The sequence below is a fragment of the Lepisma saccharinum genome, chromosome 14 (genome assembly GCF_977018435.1).
Source record: "Lepisma saccharinum chromosome 14, izLepSacc3.1, whole genome shotgun sequence".
Taxonomy (NCBI): Eukaryota; Metazoa; Arthropoda; class Insecta; order Zygentoma; family Lepismatidae; genus Lepisma; species Lepisma saccharinum.
This window is the reverse complement of record NC_139242.1, coordinates 59,290,304-59,318,012: the sequence shown is the minus strand read 5'-3', so window position 1 is coordinate 59,318,012 and position 27,709 is coordinate 59,290,304. Positions and strand designations below refer to the sequence as shown.

At 39.3% G+C, this 27,709-nt stretch overlaps 1 protein-coding gene and 1 pseudogene across 3 annotated transcripts in view; both read right to left on the bottom strand.

Moving 5' to 3' along the window:
• The window catches only part of LOC145998927 (sodium-dependent nutrient amino acid transporter 1-like), a 137,734-nt gene that overhangs the window by 15,054 nt on the left and 94,971 nt on the right, over positions 1-27,709 (bottom strand). For all 3 annotated transcript variants that reach the window (XM_083135718.1, XM_083135720.1, XM_083135719.1), the window contains 3 exons: positions 5,603-5,714; positions 1,164-1,295; positions 138-280 (listed from right to left, as the gene is read on the bottom strand). In XM_083135718.1, coding sequence (XP_082991844.1) covers positions 138-280; positions 1,164-1,295; positions 5,603-5,714 — 387 coding nt within the window. The remainder of the gene's footprint in view (positions 1-137; positions 281-1,163; positions 1,296-5,602; positions 5,715-27,709) is intronic.
• Positions 21,543-22,530, bottom strand: LOC145998562 (succinate dehydrogenase [ubiquinone] iron-sulfur subunit pseudogene; annotated as a pseudogene).

Here is a 27,709-nt window from a genome sequence, read left to right as displayed (position 1 = left end):
TAATGTTTCACAGTAGAATGTGTGAACCAAAATGCTGTATTGCAAATACAATATGTCTGCAATCCTTATTCCATATTAGGGAAGTAAAAACCCACCCATTATAAACATATGAAATCAACCCTTCTGTAATTACTGACCTTTAGAAAACTTGGACTATTACAGTCACTGAATGGCACTGGACCTTTTCCACACCAAACCACGAAGAATAGTGAGAAAGCTACAAAGATTGGGTAGTACAAAGCAAGCAGAAGGGAAGCTAGAACTTGGGCATATCCCACACCTGTAAAACAAATATTACATATCACAAATAAATACAAGATATAATTCGAAAACAAAAATACTTGTATTTCCAAAGGTGATTACATAGACCTCTTATCCATAAGTATTAAAAGAAGAAGAAAAAAACTTTGCCAAGTTCTAAAATTAAATAATCAAAATATACTTATTTAGCATTTGTTGTATAATCGAGGGTTTTTTAAAATTTCTGTTGACAGTACCTATGATTATTTATGCACAGTACTGCTTATAATAACACACACTTTTTAATGTAATGTATTAATCAGGAACTTTACTTTTCATCAAATAGACATAATATTCTGTTTTGTTATTCAATACATATTAATTTTTTGTTTTTTTGACATTAATATACTTGTAAGGAGAGTTGTTTTTAAACAAATTTTAGCTGTCTTAACTACTCTATTCTTCTACCATTCTTTTACCTATTCATGTAATATAAGACTAATGATATTTATCAATTACCTATTTTAATAATTATGATGAATAGACCTATTAATGATAAACATTTATATTGTCCCAGTGGAGGTACATAGTGGTTCGGATCCCACTTTCAACTGTATAGGATCAGTCCCGATTAGCCTTTCTGTGCATACAGTGGACTTAAAACACCAACTCAATCAATTTACATTGTCATTATTATTAGCGAGACACTTCGTTCGAACCTCTCCCAAAATATATTTCTAGATACTTTTCTGCTGCAAAACCTGGAAAAGTCAGTGAATTTAGTTTTGCAAAATAAGCAGGGACCCTATTTAGTATTGTCTTGTATACAACTGTTTTCTTCTTAACATAATGTAAAATAAAAGTTGCAAGTTTCTATAATTTGTTTTAATTTAGGATTTAAACCATTCGCTATGCATACATACCCTTTAGAAGAGGAACACTTTCCCAGATGCGTGTGGTTCCTACAGGACAGAACTGACCTAGCATCATTTCAAAGAATACTAATGGAATTCCGAATATGATTGTAATGATTACATAAATGACTAGAAAGGCACCTGCAATAAAGAAATCCAAGAATTAGGATGCTTGTGTGTGTTATACTATTCAGTATATTAAAAAAAAATCATTTATGGTACAAGAAAACTGCAACGAACTTCTTGATGTCTTTATACAGAGTATCCAGTAGAATTACTACCAATAACAATTGAAAATATCTCCTAAACCAATAATACTAGAATAGTGATCATTATCTCTTTTTGTAACATCTCTCAAGTTTCAACACTACCCATAAAAAAAAAACAATTGCTACATATGGTGAACATGCAACATGTGACTAAATGGCAGCTCTTGCAGTGCAACAGGAACTTCAGGGTTGTTTTTGGTTTGCAGAATTTGAATCTCTGATTAGTGTGGGCCTGGCTTTGAAATTAGTGAGGACATCCAACCTACATCCCAGGTGAATTCCGAACATACAAGAATAATTGACTCTTGTTAATCTATTATGTCACAAATGCTCCAAAACACTCAGTAAGAGATAGGATACCAGTTTGATATTTGCGGCTACAGTAATTTTTCCAGGTAGGGGCGAGCAAGATAATTTCTTTTTCCAGAGAGGAAGAACGATGCTCATAATAGTGTTACCCCTCAAAAACAGTACTTCAGTCTGAAGTTATCTTCCTGCAATGCCCTTACAATAATTAACAAATTACTGTGGCTGAAATGAAATTATGTGTGTGAAGTTGACATTAATGTTCCAGAAGGGGGAAGCATGCCCATGGCGGGCCACCAAAGGTACACATGTGGAGATCTACTGAAACTTGATGGGTTTCCTCAACAGAAAATCAAAATCCTGTTAGTCTAGTATTATCAGTATCAGAAATATGTCAATTTCTTATCGGTAGTAATTCTACCAGACATGCTGTACATGTTCTACAAAAATGAATCCAAACAATAGAAGTACAAAACAAAGAAATTAAATATGCAACCAGAACACTCCCTTCACTTCTCCTTCCACAGACATTAATAGGGGAATAAGTAAGAAAGACTCCACAGAACAGCAATAAACCCCTCCAATTGGCTCCTTTACTTCTGCCAAGAACAAACAAGAACCTGTGTGATTTATCATCTATCCAGTCCCCAAACTTAGGAAGAGGGATTGCCAAAGTTGCATGGTTTGATCTTTACATCCGGGACTTCTGGAGACCACAAGTAATCTGTTCTGTGTTGATCGACAAGAACAAAATAAACCATCACTTCACTGGGCTCTGGAACAATGCTTATTCTTTTACCAAATACTGCACATTTAAAAATAAACAACTCAATATACTTTATTTCTATCTGACTAATATTATATAATTTTGAGGCAGATTCTTTGTCACTATTCATAATTTTGAAAAACCAAATGTAATTAGGAGCTTGAATATATCCAAGCTAAGGAAAGTCAGAATCAGGGATTTCCCCCCAGTTTTCAATCAAGAAGAGGATGTGAAAACATTCTTGCACTTATGTGGCTGGGGGGGGGGGGTTAGCAGAAATAAATTGGCATCAAAATTATCAAAAATTGGATTTTTCATGCGAAATGTTATGCATGCGAGACAGATATTATGAGATCATCAGTTACTATTTAAAGAAATGAGTTGAAGCTAGTTAATCTGCTTAAAAGGTAAACCAGTTACAGTTATTCATTTTGAAATGTAACTAAGTAGGGGAAGGTGGGGTAAGATCGGGTAGTGGGGTGAAACTGGTACCATCATTAGTTCTCTCTCTTGCGGACAGATTGTGAACTTCAGTCCACTAGTCAAGAAGGAGCGGCCATATTGGCATGTTGATGCTGTTGAATTCACGGTGTCTGTCTAGGTGAGTTTGCTTTATGATGTCATCTCTCAAATGTTCTTTGGTTTTTAAACGATCCTTATTTAATAGTCACTACAGTTATAAAACTCTCTGTAGTCCAGCATATTATATGTTTACTAAGGATGTATACCCTAACAAACAATAAGGATTTAGTCCAATAGCAGCGTGGTTCTGTTTCGTTTTTATAACCTTTCAGGGGCGGCGCCAGGGGGTGGCGGGAGAGGGTGCTTGCGGACCCCTTAATTTTCTTCCGCACCCCCTAAGTTCAACTGAAAACACTAACACTTAAGAGTGTCATATTATGTCATCGTCATATTGCACGCCGATGTTAGGTACAGGCAAGCACTGAAAGAGATGCCGATATACATACTTTCATGTACTGGCGGCAGCCTCTATAAAGATCAGCGACCGTTTTTTTTATTTCATTAGCATTGTTGTTTTGAATATTTCTTCTTTTGTTTCTTCAAGTGGTCTGTTTGATTTTCGATAATTGCCTACAGCTTAATGTGAGTTACGTTTTTTCTTTTTTGGATTGTTGATAAAGGGTTTATTTTCCGCCTGCTTGTTATTCTACCTCGCACTGAAGCAAAACTTTCAGCTACTTTCAAAGGTATCACCAAGTAGTGCTCGGGAAATTGTATTTAATGCGAGATGTAACGTGAAGGGTAGTTTTCTTGTTAATACGTTCTATGAATTTGCTCCACGTAACGTGTCTGGTAAACGTACCATTTCAGGCTTTTTCAAAAACTGTTAGGAAAAGGCCTAATGTTCACGCAGAAATTTTACAGTTCGTTGTTGGGGATAGTGCGGCAGAAGGGATTTTAATGAAGACGAAGTTGCTGTGCACTTCGTGTTTTGTCCTGAAGTGTCAGACGGAAGGTACATATTAATGTACGGTACTATGTATTTTGTACCTCCATTGGCTACATTGAAAAGGTTCAAAAATTGTTTTTAAAGGCAAAGATAACTTCATTTTGTTATTTCACTACATAGTTCAATAAGACTGCAACGTGTATCTGAATGTTTGCACTGTATGGCCACTTTCTTGGATTATAAGACTTAATAGGCTACATATCAAATTGGACGTCCAGCGGGAGGGCAAGGGGAGCACAGCCATCCTGGAGAATGGATGTCAATCTACTAGTTATATACTTCACACATATAATTTCATTTCAGACAGTAATTTATGTTAATCGGTGGCGGCGATTAGGGGTGCAGTTGCTATTTTTGCCCCCGCACTATGCTAAACCTTATCTACCAAGGGAAAGTAAACTGTCCTCTTGGCACTTTGCTCACCCAGTTTTGAAAGGTTGCATGCGTGTTACATGTTTCATTTATTTTCAGCATTGCACCCTCTAAATTTCTTTCCGCACCCCCTCAGTACCCCTAGATGATTAATCCTGCCGCCTCCGCTGTAACCTCTACACTCGGGGTAAGATCGGGTATAGACCAGGAGTGCCCGGTCTTGCCCATCATTTAAGACTAAATTATATTTTTTGTTATTGAAGGTTACCATGTACTCCCTGTGTTGCGCATGAGAAAATGGGCATTTTTAGGTACACATAACAAATAAACTATTCAAAATAGAACAATGAATTTTGTAACCTATGAACCAATACCAACCACTGTTCCAGAAGCAAACCCTGTTCCAGAAGAGATCTCACCCCCAGGAGCAAGTCTCGTTCCAGAAGAGGACCCAGCTACAGAAGCAAACTATGCTCTAGAAACACAGCGAAAGCCTGAAGCTCTAGTTAAGCCTAGGCTTCTTGTACAAGCCAAGAATGCCGAACAGTTTCCAAATGAGCCCTGCTGTTCCACAAGTTTGGAACCACATGTGTTTGGGAGTGACAACTTGGCTATGTCTTCAGAGTTTGCTATATCACCCAAAGATATAATACCACCACCTCGAGCTGAAAGCAAGAAAACTGAAGCAAACGATAAAAGGGGAAAAACTCATTTTAACATCCTCACCATATAAAACTGAATTAGAATATCAGTTAGAACAAAAGACAAAAAAGAATGAAAAAAAATTGCTATCAAGGATGAGAAAATAGTTTTGTGGTGACTCCAAAAAAACAAAAGAAAACCTCAAAACGAAACAACCAAGAAGATAAGCGTATGAAGAACCAATATAAGAAAGTCTCATCAGACAAATCTATATCCTTGATTGATGATTCTTCCGATGACGACGATACAAACACATCAGACGTTGATGGTTTATATTGTAATGATGTATTTTCTAACTCAGAACAAGTAGAAGGGTGCATCCAATGTGGTAAGTGTCTTGGCTGGGCTCACGAAAGCTGCAGTGGAGCGGAGGAAGACAACTACTTTACTTGTGATTTATGGAACAAATATTCTTGAATTGTTCAGCTAAGGCATGAATCAACGCTACTTTTCCACTGAAAATCTCGTTTTATTATTTTCCCATAAAGTTAACATATGCATCCGGTCTTACACTTTCCCCTAGTTATAAACTTAGTTCAGGTAAGGTAAGGTGGACACTAACCTTCTCCATTTAAATAAACAATGCGAGGCAACCGCATGACATTTCCAATTCCTGCAGCTAAGGAAAGGGCAGCTAATGTAGCCTCTAGACCATTGATCCATCCTGCCTCCAACTGAAATATAGAAAAACCAGCTTTAGTTCTTAGTTGTGTATTGTGTTCAACATTAGATTGGCAGCAAAATATCTAATGTAATATCATCAGAGGAGAATATTATTTATTTAGCTATATTAACATTTGTGCAGGATCTCTTCGAGGAAGTTTGAGATCCCTGCAGCCAAGAAGGCCTTGGGGAGATTTCGCACCAGAGCAACAAATGACACGTACGTGCTGCATGTCACTTGGGAACTTCACCAATCGAATGCAGACGTATGTAGCTTGTCATACGTTGTGAAACGTTGCTGTCAATTGATTTGTTACTAACAAGTAAGTGATGTGTCGCATGTTGCTTGTCACTTCTCCCTTGTGCTTGTCGAAAACTGAATATAGAAAATCATAAATTAAGGAATTCGTTGACTTAGAGAAAAACGAGATATTAAATAGTGTTAATATTATTTAGCTATTGTAGAAATGAAAATTTATTTATTTATCTTTCTCCCGAAGACCCTTGGTGAAAGGGCATGGAAAGCGTCAAATCTTATAACGGTCAAATATTGAGTGACAAGTAATTAATCTAATTGCCCGTTAGTATGAATTAATTGCAATTAATAATATTAATATCCGTCGCGAATACAGGTGTCTAGCGAACTGCCTTAGCCAGCACTAGCTTGCTCAACCACAGTTTTCCGCCCGAATTCGGATTTACATGCATTCTTATGGGAATATCAAGAAAAATGCAACTTCTAAACCAATGGACCGAATTGGATGAGATTTTCACCAGCGGAAGACCACATCATGAAAGTACTGATTCCAAGATTTGAGCCTAATCAGAACAGAACTACGGGAGTTATGAATTATTAAAGATTCATCGCCGGATTGACAGGGAGAAGCTACCCTACCGAGTTGTTCCTGCGTTTCGTGACTGAATACAAAAGACGAAGAGTTAGCCTAATCTCTGCGCGAGGGGCTGCTGCCAGGGGTTAAGGACCTGAGTGAGCATTGACCAGGATAGGAGGACAACGGTCAAAGCACCAGAAACAATAAACAAGCACCTGATCGTAGAGGGTAGCGCGTCACTACGTTCAAATCTGGAATAAAAGGAATAGCGAGAAACAGTTTTGCACAGTTTTGCCTAGAATCGCCACCGGAGTGTGAGCTTCGCGCGACCGAGCTGCGAGTTGCAAGCAGACTCGTGGTCTGGATTTGTTTTCCTCGAGTGAGTGTTTCAGAGCCATGGAGTAGAGCAGAATATAGAACCAGGGGGTCGTCCTCCCCTTGCCGTCAACGCATCCGTGCACATACGTGAGGTTATGTGAGAATAACGCCAGACACGTCCACCCGTGTCAATCGTCCGAAACAACGTCCAAAGTAGTGAAAGTTAATAACATTTGATATCCATGTGAAACCGCGAATGGCTCATCGCGTATGTTCGTCTCATCGCCCAAGTCACGTATCTGTACTTACGAGTGACCGCGAAGAACTGACCTATTATTGCGCAAGTTGTCGTATGGAGTCGACAGTGAACGAGTGAAGCCAGGATCCGATGAGGCCAGATGGAGCCGCCGACCGATCCACTTTCGCCTACCAGGATAACCGCGAAGTGCAACCCTGGAGTGCAGATGTCTTCCAGAACTGTAGGACCACTTTCACCCAACCCAGGTCAGAGGGAATGCAGCTAAGGTAAGATCCAACCATGTGCGTGTGTGAGAAAGATGACGACTATCTACCGCGAATCTGCGTGAATCAAATCATTGCATAACTTAAATCAGTGCTATGGCATCCCTAGGCATCTGTTTTCCGGCGGACAATCAATTTAAAGATGAGAGTTTATGTTAACAGCAAACAAAAGTTCATTGAAATATATTTATACCTTCAGAAAAGATAGAAGGGGTTCGCACAAGGAACAATTATTCACTTTATACTTAAAATCCTAAAAGATAAATTGTAATAGGCAATGTAGCCAAGACATAGCAAGAGTATGGTCAAAGTAGTAATTAATCTAACCTTTGTATTTGTCATATTGTCGCAATATGCCATGGAATGAGAGAATGAATGTGAGATAGAGTGAAAGAGGGCAAGATGTACTGTCTATTTATATGTGCTTTAATATATGTGTATATTCAGAAACACCGTAGTATTATGTAACGTCATTTCAGGTATTTAAAATCAAATCCTCCTAGGTTTATTCTTGGTAACTCCGACTGTTAGGCACTTATCCTGACCGTATTATAATTCATGTAATGTTTAATTCGCCCAGCAGGTGAGGCGAGAGATTCTTCGTTGTTGCGTTGCTAAGCTCAGTTCAGTTGAGTTAATTGAGTTAATTAGTTATTATTAAATTAGGACACGCGTGACAAAATATGGCGCCCGAACATGCGACGAGTAGGTAAAAAAGTAGGCAAGTAAAAATGTTGCCCGAACAAGCGACGAGTAGGCAAATAAATAAGTAGGCATATAAAAGGTTGCCCAAACAAGCGACGAGTAGGCAAATAAAATAAGTAGGCAAGTAAAAAAGTACGCCGAATAATCGACGAGTATGTGAATAGACAAGTAAGGGTGTAAAAGGTAGGCCCAAATAATCGACGAATAGGCAATTAGAAGAGTAGTCAAATAGGAAGCAAATAGGAATTAGGCTCGTAGAACGATGTTACAGGCAGGCTAGTAAAGAACCTGGAGGTCACGAGTATTCTAATTAGTTGCTTATCTACTCAATGTGATTTTTTATTAAGTTTGATTGTAATGGTTAACAATCAGTTATGTCTATTACCCAAGGGGATTTAATACTTGTTGTTAAAGAGAGTTTTTAGCCTACGAATGTCTACGACAGGGTACCAGAATTTAACGCTAAGGGGGAACTAAGATTTTTTTGTTGAAAGTTAAATAATTGCAACCTGTAACTGAAAATCCTGATAAGAATCTATAAAGACGTGTTCATTTAAAGTATTAATGTGTAATTTGTACGGTGATTTTAATTAACTGAATATGCAATCGATGTGTAGCTAGAACCATTTTGTGTGTTTTTTATGGTGTAATAGTGAAATACTTTGTTGCGACTATAGCATTTTTCCATAGCAGAATTATTAGAGCATTTTATTATTTTATTAACAATGGGCGTTATTAACTTCGGACGATAAAGGACAAAAGGACACGCGGTATGACGCACGGAAGCAGGTGAGGGGTGCGATCCCCGGGATCTGAAACCAGAAACCAGGAAAATAATTTTGATATCTTTTTTCCTTCGGCGATAGCCAGCCACGAGAAGAAGAAGAAGATTGCCATGCAAAGAACTACTCGGCTCCGCAAGAGATTAGCCAACAACAATACCATGGACCGCCCAGGGTTTGAGCATTCTACCGATGCAAGCGTTTCGTCAGCCGGAAATGTTGATAAGGATCTAGGGAAAGATCAGTCGGCAACAGGGTTGCCAGTTCCAGAGAAGATGGACGTGCAGGCCATGTTCTCTCAGCTAATCAGTTATCTCCAAGCCAGAGATGAAGAAAGAGAACAGAAGAGGAAGAGAGAAGATGAAGAAAGGCGGAAGATAGAGGCTGCCGAAAGGAGAGAAGAAGAAGAAAGATTGGATCGCCGTTTCCAAGTGCTGCTATCAAAAATTGACCAAATGAAGGATTTCCAAATCACGCAACGGAGAAGAAATGAGGACGAAGAGATTCGCCGATTGGAGGCAACGTCCAGGGATGCGAACCCAACTCCTTTGCTCGTCGCAGCAGACGTGACCAACCAGCTGACCTGTCAATCAGCACCAACTTCCTTGGATCGCCAAGCAGCGCGTGACGTCATCGGCCGGAGCGGGAGCTCGCCGAGCTTGAACGCTTTCGCCCAGCAGGAGACACGCAGTGTGTCCAACCCGGAGTTGAGTACTCGCGGAATCTTCTCAAAGGTCAGCCTAGATCATTTCCATACGTACAGACCCCATCACGACGAGATTTTACCGTCAATCTTCATAGGGAACTCCAAGAGAGATTGTTTGTTGTACGATGTCGATAGCCCAGACTGCTTGAGGCTAATGCGAAAATTACCCAAAGGGAGTGCAAGGATCTGGCTAGAGCAGCGGAATCCGCCATTCGAAATATTTGAAGAGTTTGAACAGGCATATGAAGTTCTTTCCAACCCTGAGAAACGGAAGCTCTATGACCGAGGATCACAGTTTTTGAGCAACGAGTGGAAAAGCACATTGCAGGACTGCGGAGTGAAAGTAATGCTAACCGCCCCTTATCCCCAGCGAGGCCGGTACAGCAATCACCGCCCACAACAGCAACACTTCCGAGACGATAGGGATGGAGAAAACACGAGATGGCAACACTGCCGGGGTCAAAACAACCCGAGTCAAGATGAGAGGAATCGTGCTGTGAATGCGGTTAGAACAGTCGTGTCCCCACAGTCTACTGCTAATTTACTCGATTGGAATAGACCGTCTACTAGCCGTAACTTGGACTCACTCTCTCCGGATTACCAACCTAGACGAAGTGGACTGAGGCAAAAACAGCGATCTCTGGAGCAGATAACCGATATTCAAGGCCCGACGGAAGACTAGAAGACTCCTTTGTCAGTCCGGCTCATGTCAAAGGAGACACTGAAGAAAATATCGCACTAGAGCCACCCCGATTGTAAAGTAAACAATAGGAAAATTAGAGATTATTTTTTTTATATTAAAAGGCAAAAAATGTAGACCTTTCTTATAATTAATGCAAGAAGTATGCAAACATGTGTGTGAGAGGGAACAAATTGCAACCCTAATATTTACTTATATCTTATTTAGCTTATTATTTAGTATTCACATTATTATGTATAAAACTACAGGGTGTATCCAAAGGTAGTAGGTATGTGGAAATATACGTTGAGATTTTGATGTTAAAATGTACTTTATATTGTATTCTTGTATACGTTATTATATTCGTTTATATTTTCATAATTATGGTACAATTGCAGAAAGTATAACTTCCTTCTAATGTTGGGTTAAAAGTTATACAGTCCAGGGTTCGAGTCCCTATTCAGACGCCTATGTGTGCGATCACTAACAAATATGATTAATATGTGGTATGAATTTTTTCCTGTCACTCGCAAGTTCGTTCTGAAAAAAATTCATAATTAAAAGGAGGGGAATGTTATAACGGTCAAATATTGAGTGACAAGTAATTAATCTAATTGCCCGTTAGTATGAATTAATTGCAATTAATAATATTAATATCCGTCGCGAATACAGGTGTCTAGCGAACTGCCTTAGCCAGCACTAGCTTGCTCAACCACAGTTTTCCGCCCGAATTCGGATTTACATGCATTCTTATGGGAATATCAAGAAAAATGCAACTTCTAAACCAATGGACCGAATTGGATGAGATTTTCACCAGCGGAAGACCACATCATGAAAGTACTGATTCCAAGATTTGAGCCTAATCAGAACAGAACTACGGGAGTTATGAATTATTAAAGATTCATCGCCGGATTGACAGGGAGAAGCTACCCTACCGAGTTGTTCCTGCGTTTCGTGACTGAATACAAAAGACGAAGAGTTAGCCTAATCTCTGCGCGAGGGGCTGCTGCCAGGGGTTAAGGACCTGAGTGAGCATTGACCAGGATAGGAGGACAACGGTCAAAGCACCAGAAACAATAAACAAGCACCTGATCGTAGAGGGTAGCGCGTCACTACGTTCAAATCTGGAATAAAAGGAATAGCGAGAAACAGTTTTGCACAGTTTTGCCTAGAATCGCCACCGGAGTGTGAGCTTCGCGCGACCGAGCTGCGAGTTGCAAGCAGACTCGTGGTCTGGATTTGTTTTCCTCGAGTGAGTGTTTCAGAGCCATGGAGTAGAGCAGAATATAGAACCAGGGGGTCGTCCTCCCCTTGCCGTCAACGCATCCGTGCACATACGTGAGGTTATGTGAGAATAACGCCAGACACGTCCACCCGTGTCAATCGTCCGAAACAACGTCCAAAGTAGTGAAAGTTAATAACATTTGATATCCATGTGAAACCGCGAATGGCTCATCGCGTATGTTCGTCTCATCGCCCAAGTCACGTATCTGTACTTACGAGTGACCGCGAAGAACTGACCTATTATTGCGCAAGTTGTCGTATGGAGTCGACAGTGAACGAGTGAAGCCAGGATCCGATGAGGCCAGATGGAGCCGCCGACCGATCCACTTTCGCCTACCAGGATAACCGCGAAGTGCAACCCTGGAGTGCAGATGTCTTCCAGAACTGTAGGACCACTTTCACCCAACCCAGGTCAGAGGGAATGCAGCTAAGGTAAGATCCAACCATGTGCGTGTGTGAGAAAGATGACGACTATCTACCGCGAATCTGCGTGAATCAAATCATTGCATAACTTAAATCAGTGCTATGGCATCCCTAGGCATCTGTTTTCCGGCGGACAATCAATTTAAAGATGAGAGTTTATGTTAACAGCAAACAAAAGTTCATTGAAATATATTTATACCTTCAGAAAAGATAGAAGGGGTTCGCACAAGGAACAATTATTCACTTTATACTTAAAATCCTAAAAGATAAATTGTAATAGGCAATGTAGCCAAGACATAGCAAGAGTATGGTCAAAGTAGTAATTAATCTAACCTTTGTATTTGTCATATTGTCGCAATATGCCATGGAATGAGAGAATGAATGTGAGATAGAGTGAAAGAGGGCAAGATGTACTGTCTATTTATATGTGCTTTAATATATGTGTATATTCAGAAACACCGTAGTATTATGTAACGTCATTTCAGGTATTTAAAATCAAATCCTCCTAGGTTTATTCTTGGTAACTCCGACTGTTAGGCACTTATCCTGACCGTATTATAATTCATGTAATGTTTAATTCGCCCAGCAGGTGAGGCGAGAGATTCTTCGTTGTTGCGTTGCTAAGCTCAGTTCAGTTGAGTTAATTGAGTTAATTAGTTATTATTAAATTAGGACACGCGTGACAATCTACATTGTTTTGTTGAATAGATTATATTGGGCTATCGACCAGTTTAGTTCTGGGAAGGTTTCCAAACTAACGTCACTCTCATCTTCCAGGTAGAATTCACCCCCATTAGCATCCAATTCCAGGGTACACTACGTGAAACAGGCTGACTCTTGAGTGCTTTCTCATGTTGTCCATATGACCATATTTCCCGGCCACGTTCTTGGTACGCTACATGAGAGTAAGAGACATATCGTGGATGTTGAATGCACAACGTGCAGCTACGTACTAATGGGGCTAGTGTGAAAAATTTGATTATTTTTACGCATTAGTCTGTATTCCCTTCAACGTACTCTCTCCTCTATACAGAGATGCATAGGATTTTTCCCATTGCTCAAATCAGTGCTGCAGGTCATCAGCTGTCATCTTTTTCAATTGTCTGCCGGTTTCGATTTCATCTTATAGACAGAGGGCCCGTTCCGAAAGTCGCACGAGTTTAACGCGTTAAACGAGTTATGGTAACTGGCCGTTCCATAAGTGCTTCCGTGCGTTTCATTATGCTGTCCCAAAAGTCGCATTCCGTGCGTTTCGTGCAAGAACGAGATTCACCAAACGCACGGGCCAGGATGATGGTTTGTTCCGTGAAAATCGTCTGCTCCTTGCAGACAAAGCGCGTGCTGATGGATTCAAACTGCACTAGTTCGGAAAATGTATTATAATTTTAACAGATAGCGATATGAAGCAACATGCACAAGATAAGTATGCCTTGACCATTCTTAGAATGTGATTAAAATGAGTAACAGTAGCCATAATGGAGTTTATTTTTGCCATAAGGACATTCCTTCCGCTGACGCCATGCGGAAACTTTCTCTAAACAAAACGCTGCGCCTGCGCTTTCGCCTAGCGTGTCCCCATAAGTCTGTAAAATAACTGGTTTCACCAGATTCACGAGCCCAGTTATTTTCGTTGAATGCGTTCGTTTCGTTAAGACTTTCGGAACGCACCCAGACTTAGGCTCTGTCCGAAAGGTACGAAGTACGTACTTGAAGCATGGTTTTGGCGGAAGTGACGTCACCTAGTACAGTTCGAAAGCGCCAAGTACAGGAGTACGCAAGTGCATATCTCGTAGTGCAGATAGAAGCTGACTCGGTCACGTGATTTCCGCACTCGTTGTTCGTTTGTTTAAAATCGCGGAGGTAGAAGGTCAGCAACACAGGTTAAATATACGTTATGGGTCATCAAGTTGTTGGTTAAAGTGCTTCTAATGTGTGTAAGTGTATGTGTACGAACATTTGAAAATGCAACGTGATTTCTATGGTGGAAAACAAGTGTTTATAACCTTGGGGAAAACAACGAGTACTCAGCTTTATCTACTGATCGTATTTGGCGCTGCAGTCGAAGTGCAATTCGAAAGACTTTCACTTCCAGTCCACGACTTCAAGACCGCACTCCAAGACCATACTCGGAGGATGCTCGCTTCAAGTACGGTCTTGCACCTTTGGGACACGGCCTTAAAAGAGTTCTTCTTAACGCACTTATCAGTTTCGGGAACAGGTGAAGTCACAAAATGCTAAATCCGGTGAATGGAGAGATTGTTCGAACACTGGGGAGAACTTATCGGCTAATGTTTTTCCGGTTGTAGGTCTGTTCCCTAGAGGTTTGTAGGGATTACGTTTGGACAGACCTTTTTCGCATTCAATGTGCCATACAAGATTTGTCTTACTGTCTATTTATTAATATTAACCATTTCAGCAAGAATTCGAATGCTCAAATGTCGATCTTCCCGAACAATTTCATAATCTTTCGCAACGTTGTCTTCGGTTTTCGATGTCGCGAGAAGTCCCGGACTTTGGAAGTATTTCACTCCCTCCCTATCCACCATTCCAAAACTCGCATAAGTGACATTGCATTATCATTGTACCTGTACATCTCATTCAACAGTTGCAAACATTATGTAGCATTTTATTTTCAATTTCAGATCGATACGCTGCTCGAGTTTCATTGTAGTCACAAATTCTGCAGAACAGAACAAGACGAACACTAAAAGAGCGCTCAAAGAAAGAAAACCAAGTAATACATTGAGAGAGAGAGAGAGAGAGAGAGGAGTTCAGTCTTGTTCATTTCGGGAAGGTTCAAAGCCAAATTGTCTTTCGCCGTCTCCTCACACCTCCAAAATTGCACGATTGAGTGTGCGCAATCTCTTTATATGCAGTGCATTTTTTTTTTATCTGGGAAGAAAGGTGCCGGTACTTTAATTCTTATCTTTATCTTTATTCATCCGTTGACCCATTTTTTCATGGGTATGGATTTCGTTCAGATACATGAAAATATAAAGGTAGCTATGGTATACAAAGAATTACAGTACAGTGGGATCCACTAGTATTACCGTGTAAATTGTCCATCACCATGTTCGTGCACTTTATTTGACCCAATAAGAGCTTCAAGAATTAAGAGATAACTCAAAACAAGCTGTTCACAACTTCTGTACCAGCATACATAAAAATCCATCGCTTAGAAACGCATACGATGTAAGAGAATAATTAATGAAAATAGTCATGGACAATTTGCAGGGTAATACTAGTGGATCCCACTGTACAAGAACAAAAGATTTTTACATGCTGCACATATGTGATAAAAATAAAATAAATAGTACATTACATCCACAATATTAAAAACAATGATCAGCATATATACCTGTATATATATATATATACACACACACACGGTGTCTCAAAAGTAGCACATAATTTGTCGAACTTTTGCTATTATTCGGTTTCAGTCTCTCTCTCTCTCTCTCTCTCTCTCTCTCTCTCTCTCTCACACACACACACACACACACACACACTGGAAATATTTTATTTTTCTTATTAAGCGTAGTTTTTATTTCACTATCACGACGATGAGGATGAGTGATGATAGGATGAAATTGATGAAGGAACACACATGCCCAGGCCGTAGATTCCAACCCGGAACCTCTGGCGTTGTAGTGAGCCGAGGCGGTGCTGGACAAATTACTAAATTCATTGTTTTACCTATACTTATGTTAGCATATAAAGGGGCATGGCAAGGGCTCCCTGAAGGCTTCCTTACCGCACTGCGGGGTTTTGCAGTTTATACATCTGGCACTGCAAGAGCTCATGGGCGTCCAGAGGGAGGGGCAAGCAAGGGGGTCACTAGACCTACCTTGGAATAAGGACAATACCCGTACTTCTCTGTACTTCCTCCCTTTTATTTGTAACTCTTGTCTCCTCCTTTCCTTGTATCTTCTTTCTAGCATTGACGTTTCTCATTCGCGTTTACTTCCTTTCTTCTTAACCAATTCTTTTCTATGTTCATCGTCCCATTTTCTATCAGTTTCTTCTTTATTCTCTCTATCGATCTTTTTCATCTTCCTTCCTTCTCTCTCTTTCTGCATGCTTTTCTTCTAAATTTCTCTTTCCTCTTACAATTTAGCTTTTCATTCTTTCTACGTCTTGCTTCTTTATCTCTCGCCTCTGTTTTCCTTCCTCTTTCAATCTCTCCGGCTTCTGTATTTCTTTCACACACTCTCTCAGGCACGCTCCTTTCCTTCTCTTTCGCTCTTTCTCTCTCTTTTTCTCGTCTCTATCTTTCTCCTTTCGCTTCCTTATTTATTTCTCTTTTCTCTCTTTCCTTCCCTCTGCGCGGCCGTGTGTTGTCTCACTGTTTTCATTTCTCTGTATCTTCTGTTTTCCTCCCCCGTTATTTTCTCTCTCCCTGTGGCTTTCTTTGTGGCGAGATTGGATGAAGTTTTCCTTCTCCGACTGAACTTTCAACGTGACTTTGGCCCCCTTAATCAGAGGGTCTGCGCACGGCTATAGGGGAAAAGTCCTAACATGCGGCAAGGTTTGGTAACGGCGGTAGCCAGTTGGACAAAGTTGTTGGTTTTCACTGACACAGCCCCGTTCTGTCATCTGCTCTCTTGGCTGTGACTAGGCCTGGCAACTAAGCCCTATTTGTGGAAGAGCGCTCTCATATGCACGCGAGAATCTGAGTGAACAATGGCGTAAAGGAGGGAGCAATTTTTCCAGTGATTTACGCAGGAAATACACGAGGTTAGCTCTGGAAATTTTATAAAATTGGAAGTTTCGTCTCAAACTGTTTTTGAACCTCTGTCTTGCTTAAGTTCACCGTGTTCTCTTCATCAATATCTGTTTCTTTGCGCACGCTAAGGCAATAATTCAGAAGTGACAGAACTAGGTCCCTCCGCTCTAGGAGAGGGAGAAGTAAGAAACTAAGATTCTACAGGTTTCGTCGAAGATTTCAAATTATGTGAAACACATTTAGATCGGTAAACAACAACAAAAAATAATATTGCCGATAACATTTTATAGAACTTAGCATTCCAACACACATACAATTACGGACAGGCACCGTAATTATACACACACTGGCAACACTGCGAGGCAGGAAGCCTTGAAATACATTGTTCAGGCGAGAAACTTGCACAGATCACTCGGACTCGACAGCCTCCAGAAGTGCCCACGAGTTGTTCACGCATCCTGTAAGGCAACAGAGTTTTAAAAAAATCGAGAACTAAAATGGACAGTCATCTCATTTGTCTGCTCCTCTCGCGGTCAATACAGGCGAAAATGTTCCCGTTCGCTTTTGCCCGAGTGCCCCTGTATTGCCATATAACTTCCCTCCCTTGCTGGCTTGTCAAAAAATTCAACAATGTTAAATATTACATCTCTGTTTCAGTTGTGTACGGTGTTCTACCTTCATGATACAAACACACCACTAATAATGTATTGAAGATAGCCGAATATTTTGTCAACGCAGGGGTAGGATTACATGGCAAGCAGCTGATTGCATCACTTTGCAAGCTTAGGGTTGGAAATTCAACGACAGCACCAGGTTTTTTTTCCTCTTGGTAGAGCAATATCACTCTTACCATATAAAAATAGTGTCAGAGGAAACAAATATCCTGCAACTAGTTAAAACACACTTTTGTTCGTGACTGTATGACCTGAGTTTCCAACGCCATGTTTACAGGAAGTAATTCCTTGAAAGGTAAACCAAACGACGTAATCTACCTTACCATCTATGAAGCCCCAAACATACATACCATTAGTATTGAAGCAGCAAGGAGAAATAACCACAAAAAATACCTACATTTACATATCATTTCACGGTCTTACCTTGCAACGATTACACAGTACTGTGATGCCTTCCAAGCAGTGCTTTCATTGTGATAGGAAGGAGCCCTGTCACTCACATGAAACATCGCAGAGGCAGCCTGACCAGCAGATTCACTGCTTCTGTGCAACCCCCTGTGTCAGTGCGCATTACTAGATTTTAATCTCGAACGAAACGTGATCCGAAGGCCGGCCAATCACCGTTTTGGTTGAGGTACTTCGTTAATGAAACCAAGGTGCATTGCCAGAAAGTTAGAACTTCCTGAACTATTGCATAGGTGACGAGCCATGACGTGAATAGTAAATAGAATGGTTGTGTGGTCTTCAACAATGAATGCGTATCTTCTCTGCAGAAACGTAACTGTCCTCTCTGCTGCACGAAGGGGGTACATCACCATCAAAAGTACATAGGAGTTATACAGGGTGTTCCATAAAATGTATAATACACTTTGGATAATTATGACAAAACCTAGAGACACCTTTTATAAGTATTATGATCTAAATTAAGGAAGACAAATGTGGATTTAAAAAGAAATAACGGGGTGTTCGATCTGATGATGATTCTGGTCCACGCACTTTGATAATATGGATCAATGAACTTTCAAGCATTAATGGTTTCGTTTGTTATTTGGGCCATTCATCTTTCTACGGTTGCTCTCAATTCGGTGATTTTTGCTTGCTGTACCATGTCATATTGGACCTGTGCATGGGATGGGTATTCCCAGACTTTTCCAGGGAGGGGTGAACAAACCTTTTTATACGAGGACGAGGCACTTTTTGCAAGCCGGGGCAAACAACATTTTTCTAGGGAGGGCAATGTTTTACTTTGAATTATTGAAAAAGGGAATAACATTTATTTTACTTTCCAGGTAGAGAAAGTTAAAATTTTTACCACTAGTTTTCCAGAGCTGCAAGCGCCCCCTGTTCACCCGTTGGATAGCCCTCCTTGAACGTGTCCCCGTAGAGAAAAGTTCATTTTGTTTGATTTGGTGAACAAAGATCGTGTTAATGGCTGCCTCTTCACCCAATCCATCTGGTTAGCAGATGGGCTCTCATATAATTGGAAAATGATTCATCGTGCTGGGAATAAACCCATTCTCATCTCCAAACTTTTCTTAGGTGCATGACATACTGTGCTCGAAGTGAGGGGAATGGTATTCCCCCAGCTAGCAAAATTTCCGCAGAACAACCCCCCCCCCCCCAGCTGTCTCATTGTCACCATACCAAACTACCCAACTCCAATGCTAGGCCAAGCATCCAACTAGCTAACATATTTCACTTCAGACGCTGATAACAAAAATAAATTACCAATTGCAGTCTCATGAGCTGCTTGTTGAACATATTTTTGGGCCTACGTTTCCAGTAACAATTTCTCTCGGTTTCTTAAGCACAGTACGAAATTAACACGCTCTTGGTTTACATTGCTCGCCACTATATTTACAACTCTGTCTTCTAGTCGCGAAGGAACAAAAAACTCGAGCTCGGATATTTCGGATTGCGAGGAAGCTCACGAAAACCATTCACTTTTATCGGTTTCGTCTGCAGTGTAATCCTGATACAGTGTTGCACATTCGAAACCTCCAAACGATTCCCATCGCCACAAAACTCTTTCAAGGATATAAACTTAAGCAGGACGTTACTGATCAAAACCATGATTAAAATGCTTTTTTATCTGTGGCTCTTAACATCGTTTCCATAGCGTATTTATTTGTGTATATAAGAGCAGAACTTGGATGAATTACAGAAGAACTTTTGCGTGTTATAACACAGGTTAGTGATCGTTTTGCAATATTTATATAAATGTCTGCATATGTCTATAAAAATAAGCGGGCATTACAGGCCGCAAATGTCGGCTTCTCCGTCAGCGCCACCCGCCACGCTTCTCCCGATCTCTCGGCTGCAGATCGAAATGGACGCACGGTATCTGCTTCAAACCTCTCTCTTAAGTAATGGTAAGTCAACGTAGCTTTGAAACATTCTTCTCTACTGTTTTTCAAATTTATTTATATTCTCGCACTTTCAGTATAACGTTAGGGAAAAAATCCTTTCCGAAAAATTTAGACTAATTTATTTCTTTTAAGCCTACACTTATTGTTTTACGGGCTCTGAAAGTGTGTATACATTTTTGGGTCAGCGTGTATAAACAACATACACTGCAGTTACCTGAATTTCAACCCACTTTTGTTCCTGCCTGTACAAAGAAAAACAGTTGCACTTTTTTCTTATAATTTTTAAAGTCACGAAGAGGAAGGGCATCAATATGAAACTTGTACAGTCAGAAATGTTTGTATTTCTCTACTTCTTAACGGGACGTAGCATCAAGTATACTGTATTTTTCAGTTCCCATTACGAACTTTCCCGTATTTGCTCAGTTTTAAACTGTCTCCATTTAACCCGGGAGTATTTCAGAAAATGGCATCAAGTTGCTATTTAGGTGGCGCATTTTAAAATAACTCATTTTCTGCGTGAACTTTCCACCACCGATATTGCAATGTACTAAAATCCATAGCACGGTTTCATCTATGCCAAGCGAGCGATACCGGCTAACTTCCGCTGCCAGTTCGCATCGTATCTGTTGATGTTGATTTGGCTTTGCTTTAATCATGGTAAAACAACATGGATGTAAATAATTATAGTTTACATAAAAATCTCTGCAATCATTTTGTAGTTCTTTGTTTGTTTGATGTAATAAATTTCTGTTAAGTAAACATGTCTTCTCCATTAATAGTAGTCATGATATCTCATCACTCTCTTATTTTGACAATAGAAAATAGGTAACTCTACTCCTTGCACAGAACATGATATTTGAATCCCCATCTATGAAATCTAATACAGATGCGCATCTAACTGTTTAACAGAGAACGAAGAACGGATGCGAAAAAAGTCATACAAATCTTTCAGAAATTCTGAATTTTAGAAATGTCTGAATTCATAAAATCACTAGTGCGTTATTACACACACACGCATGCTGTAAATATTACTTGGTTTAATATATGTGAGCGAGACAGACTGAAGTTTGTCATAAAAATATATCCCTTCCTGTGGATGAAGGATTACTGCCATGCCATTGCATTGTCTAGATATCAGGGCGTATTCCATAAATATGCATTAACGTATTAGTGTATATCTATTGGCTTTTTGATATAGTGACATATATTGATATATAGTGATATAGAGAACGTGGTTGGAAGGTTTGTTAAACTATTATTCATTTGTTATTTTCTCATCAGTTCAGCATTCATTCTAGTGTCAGGATTAAACAAAATAAAAGAGAAATACTATAATTTATTTGAAAGTGCAGAAAAGCTGCAAAAGCATTATATCAATCGGAAGCAAATTATATACGTATCTGTGGAGAATGTTTCACCCACGGCGTCGTCGTTAATATAATTGAAGAAATTAGCGAACATTAGTTCTACATTGTCCAATGGTGGAAACTACTTTGGATATTGTGCAAGGGAGAAGCGTGTGTGAGTATAAATAAAGACTTGTGTTCTTGTGCAATATAGGCCCTAAATGTTTAAAACCACCTCAAATGTAAAGTATAGCGCAATTCGAACAGTAAATATATACATTTATAGAATTGTAGTAAACATAGTTATTACATAAAGAATTTACTACAACCAAAAGTATCATAAAATTTGATCTATAGATAATAAATTATCCCTTGCACTATGTATTCACAGCACTTCTAATTTTTGCCGAGTTCATTCATCGAAGTTTCATGCACTTTCCTTTCTACTAGAGTTGCACAGCGTTTCTTATTACTTTCAAACTCTTATTTCTTGTAGAAAAAGTGGTGTAGATGACATGAGCTGACAAGTACCTAACTTTAAAATTTGTATAGTTGTATTACATGCATAGTGATTCAACACACAGTCTTCTTCTGCTTACTTTTTTCCTTAAATTCTGTTAAGTCAGGCTGCGGTCTTGTGTCAATTCCAGACACAAGCTTACGTGTGAGGGCAATCGCCTGTCCAGGTGCTAATCCTTTAGGACAAACATTTGTACAATTCATTATGGAATGACATCTATACAGAGAGTAATAATCGCGTAGCTTGTTCAGTCGTTTTTCTGTTGCTTGATCCCGCGAATCTATTATCCACCTATAAGCTTGCATTAATACGGCTGGGCCCAAGTACTTCCTCCCATTCCACCAATACGAAGGGCACGCTGTACTACAACAAGCACATAAAATACATTCATACAATCCATCCAGTTTGTCTCGATCTTTTATGCTTTGTGGGTACTGCTGATCGCCGAGTCGTTCGACCCCTTTTCTCTGTAGCCATGGCTCAATTGATCTGTACTGTTCGAAAAAATGTTGAAAGTCAGGAACCAAATCTCTAATAACATACATGTGTGGCAGCGGGTATATCTTCAGTGGTTTCTTCGATGGGTCAATTTTGGTAATGCAAGCCAAAGTGTTTACACCACCAATATTCATGGCACATGATCCACAAATTCCCTCACGGCAAGATCTTCGAAAGCTAAGCGTTGGGTCACATTCATTTTTAATCTTCAATAACGCATCCAGTACCATGGGGCCACAAGTGTCCAAATCTAATGTATACTCTATCATTTGGGGCTTTGTCTCTTTACAACATGGATTCCATCTGTATACCGAAAATGTTTTATTCCTTTGTCTAGCAGGAACAGACATATGCATATACCTGACCAACCTCAGATTGCGAAATATTCTGTCCAAAACTACCATTTTGCGTGTTCACAAGTTTCTTGTTAAGTAACCATCAATCGTTTACATTTTAACGTAATCAGCAGTGTGGCTCATACATGAACGAATGTTGTTTGGTTTTCTATCTAGTTTTTCTTCACGAAGAAATGCTTACTTTATGATTAACTAATCCTTATGTTATGATATTTTAATGGCAAACAATCATCCATTATAAAAGTGAATATAGCGTTATTTATTTACACAAATTATGATGCTTGTCCACACGTTGTTCTTCATAAACCAAATTCCTTTCTGTTGTGTTTAATACCTGACATCCATAAGGAAACATACTAGAACAGGCTTGAAGTTCATGAAAACGTTAATTCATATACAACTAAATTTGTGCTTAGATTAGAGCCAATATATCAAATATTTGTTCAAGATCTTTTTGCTACTAGAAATCGAACTAAATTATAAAGAACAACTTGCGCTCATTTGATCTCATATTTCACATTCCATCACTACTGCTAGCTTGGAATGGTTCTAATTATATTATTGATTGCCTACATCTTCTTAGTTCCGATATCTTTCTGTAGCAACTTACTTCCTGCATGAATTCTATCTACGCCACTCTTTCTGGCAAAACAGAACCGATTTGCTTCCAAAGTTTGTTCTACCCAAGGTTATTAGAAGTACAGTACACTTCAGCAATTGTTTTACAAATGATACATGATAAATACGGTTTTCCAGGACTACAGTGGCGTGCCCAAGGGGGGATTGGTGGAGATCATAAACCCCCAACTTGCTCAGTATTTCTTAGGAAAAAAAAGAACGTCAGGCATAAAATGATGGCAAAATGAGGGCTGACAATTAAAAATGTATACATAACCTCCTTTCAAAAATCCTGGGCACGCCAATGTCCAGGGGGAAAATTAGAAAACATTTAAAGACTATTTAACTTCTGACGCTGATATTTCAATCAGCTGCAGTTGAATTATTCACAATGACAGTTTTCGAACGATACTTAAAAAAGAGTTCTTTCATGTCGTTACTGGTAGCTGATATCTAATAAATGAGGGTACGATGCAATGGAGGTGGTGACTACTCATATTATATGTAGATCTTTCCAGCGTCACTCACCATGAGTAGCAAGAACAAGATTAAGAGTTTCCACTTGTAATAGGTCTCCTGAAGTAAAAGTCATGTTCATTTCATAGCTGACCTGTGACACACCTTATACACACTAATGACCTTAACCTCTAGGTGACATGCAAATTCTACTATTTTGGCACGTAATTTCCTCATATTAAACCATATTATTTGATTGAGGGGAAGAAAATTAGTTTGTATCTTAAACATAATCTAAAAACAAAGCTGTAGCTCAGAAAATGACTTTGGATAATTATTGATCACCCCGGAAGTTCAAGGCGTTTATTTTCGTTAAAATAGGCAGGCAAAAAGGCATTTATTATGTGGAAAATAGGCACTGAAAATGAAAAAAAGGCAAAATAAACCGAAAAAAGGCAGATTTGGAAGTCACTTATTTTTTAAAAAAATTTCTGGCAAAATGTTAAAATCTACATTGGGAAGAGCATTTCAATTTTCTCCGTCTTGATTGCACATAACTACAAGGTGTTTTTTTAAGTTCTCAACATTCATTGATAGTCGTCTGTCAGAGAGAATGTTTTTCATAATAGAAAATGATCTTTCTACTTCGACAGAAGTTATTGGAGCATACATAAAATAAGCTAATGTAGCTGGACTCATTTCGGTAACAGCATTTTCACCTTTTAGAATATCACAAATTGTTTTCAATTGTTTCAAGTCCTCATTTGCACTCACTACCCGTTTGCACTTTTCCGCAACAGCTGACCCCTTTTCTCTTGGCACGTCCATCATCTGCTGCATAGATTCCTCGAAGATTTTCATGGATGTCTCTGGCAATGCACCATAATGTGCAAAAATAAACGACAGTTCATTCTTCAGTTCTGAATAGCACAGGAGTTGTTTTTTTTCAACTTCACGAATTGAAGCCGCTTCATTTTCTGGAAGAGCATCGATCACCTCACTGATTTTTTCAAGGTTGTTAGCATAATATATAGCTGGTGATATCCAGGTTCCCCATCTCGTCAAGACTGGTTGTGAAGGTAAACTAGCTCAGGCGCAACTTCCTGAAATTTTCGGGTTCGAGATGGAGACTTCATAAATATTTTCTTTGTGTTTGAAATCAACCTGTCCACTTCTGGATGCAACACTAACTTCTTCGGCGATTCTGTGCACTGCGTGGGCTACACATGTGATATGAAGCATGTTCGGGAAGAGCATTTTCAATGCTATGGCAGCCTTCTTCATATAGGGAGCTGCATCACTAATAAAAAGTAACACGTCATGATGTACACCATGTGGCCAGAGCAGAAGTAGGGAATTTGAGAATAACTGAGCCATTGACGAACTATTGGCTCTCTCTAGTTGTTCTGACGTGAGAAGAAATGACGAAGATTCTCCGCATGTTGGTTCCATATTTCCTATGATGACGTTGGCTATGTAGCGTCCCATACCGTCAGTACTTTCGTCTATTGAAATCCAGTTCTTCTTTTCACCAACTTCAGCACGAATTCTTTGCAGAGCTTCTTCGTAGCTGACGCTTAAATATGTTTTCCGCAGCATAGATTTCGACAGCACCGTTTCTTTAGTGTATTTCTCCAGGAATTTCCTCAGTGACTTGTTTTCCACTTTCCAGAAAGGTGTTCCTGCTTCCATGAAAGCTTTGCACAATTCAAGAGAAAACTGAGATTGCCTGTTGGATGAAGTGCCCACTGTTGAAGTTAGGGATATCTTCTTCTGTCCGATCATTTTAGCAGCTGCAGATTTATGCTTGGCTGTTGACACATGCTGAGATACAAAGTATTTTTTCTCATGGTTGGTTGTTTCTTCACATATCTTGCAGAGAAGAATAGTACTGTCTGTCGAAAATGTGCTTTCACCAAATTCACGCACGTAACCATGTAACTTACCACTTAATGGCACACTAAATTTCGGCATGATGACAACTACAAATCCTTTCCCTCCAAAGTGCAGAACTAAACTAAAGATAGAGAACTTGATTTTGGAATCCATGCAAAGGCCCTTGGGCATTAGTGCTGTCTGTTTCGTGTTTCCTCCTGACATGGATGCTGGACGTGATGACGTAATTGTGCAGGTGTTCTGCAACAGGTTTTCAGCAGTCAATCATGCACAAGGAAATGTTAACCGAAGGCAATATCCTAACTCAGCAGGAAATACTTTTTTCTCACACTTTTCTCCTTCAGCAATGTTGAAACATGAGTGAGTTCAATATTAATTAAATAAGGCGAAAATTATTCACTCAATCAACGGAAGAAAAATAAATGCCAACAACGTTTTTTTGGGAGAAAAATAATTTATATACATATTTTTTTTTAAAAAAATGGTCAAATTTCATTGAAAAAGGCAAAAAAAGGCATTATAATTGAAAATAGGCAATGGGGTCCCAAATAGGCAAAATAGGCAAAATGAAAAGGCTTCTAAAACATTCGAAACAACATAAAAACCGTATATCCGGAAAAATTTTATCAATATATGCAGTAGATAAAAAGAGGCATTTTGCCAAACTTCCGGGCTCTAATTGATCAGATTTGATATTCACAGATATTTTGCAGTTATGTGTCAAATTTTGTTAAGTCAGTTATTCTTAGACCCGCTTTAGGCGAAAGGATTTTCCTTGGCATTTTTAATATTTCTACTACGATTGAAGAATTCTACCGTGTAAAGTGAGGAAAATTCATATTTTGATGCCATGGATTATTTCAGATAGAGCTACCACTAACTCATTCACTCTCTAGCCTTCATAAACCCGAAGGTTTTTTGGCTGCAGCAACACAAACCTTCCATTTGCCCCTATCCTGGGCAAGATCAATCCAATCTTTTCCATCCTTACGGATTTCCTTTAGGTCCGTCTCAACGTTCTCTCTCCAGCTTCATATTGGCCTTTCTACAGGTCTCTTACCATCAGGTTTCCCAATAAGAATATTTAAGTTAGAATCGGTCTTAATTTTCTTAGCATCTCGCGTAGCGTAACAAATCAGAAGCAAGCTCTACGCTACAAGGCGGCCGAGTGCGATATAAACAACGCATCATATTTTTAATAGCAAATAACTATTGAACAGAGATTAAAAACGTATCCTACGAAACGGTTTCAGGTACAAATCAATACATGTTTTATGGCGCATATAGTTGGTTACTTAATGTTACGAAAATATGTGTAGAGTTTCAGTTTGTTTTACGATCTCGTGAATTAAATAACCATTTCCTATTTTAAATTAAATATCTTCCTCTTTAAATTTATTAGTTATTAAATGAAAACCGCCTAACTTAGTTTGCCTTTCCTGCTGCATATATTATCTTATGTCCTCTGCACGCTTCGTATCGCAATCGCTAACTGTAAGGTTACACGAAATGTTTCCGCAAAGTAGGTCTGTTATAAAAAATACTATAAGTTTCTTTTTCAATTTCGCATTTGAATTTTTGACAAAGAACCATATAATGGACAATAATTGTAAATTTCCAACAAAGATATAAAAAAGAATGCGAACCTGACACAGACAACTAAAAATAAAAATACTACGTAATTGAAATTTATAGCTACACACAGGCGCGTGGAGTTAAAAAAAACACCTTGTTAATGTTATTTAAATAGGCAAATGGATACGAACTTTGCTCCATGTGAGAGTCGATTTGGACACTGTTCTTCTGTTCGTCCCCAATGAGGTCACGACTGAAAAGACACGTGCCTTGGTTCCGCAAAAAGAGAGAGAGAAAGAGAGAGAGAGAGAGAGAGAGATTAGAATTTCACAAATTGACACAATCTTCCGAGTCAATGTGACTTGGACACACACACACACATTATGCACCCCCCCCCCTTCCACACACACAGGTGTAGACAACACTAAAAATAATTCAGGGGTCACCCCGTTATTCTCAGCAGCCAGCTTTTTTTTTAAAAAAAAATAAATACGGACTAACAAAGTAATGAAACCAACTAAGATAAGCCATGAAATGTGATCTTAAACCATTTAATTTATTAACAAGACAATACTGGATTAAAAGTAATTAATTCCTAAAGTAGGCTCAAATGGTAACAGCATGAATAACTAAGCAACACATTCTAATACGTATATAGTGGTTCGGACCCCACTGAAAACTGTAGGTCCAGTCCCGATTAGTCTTATTGTGCATAAAGTG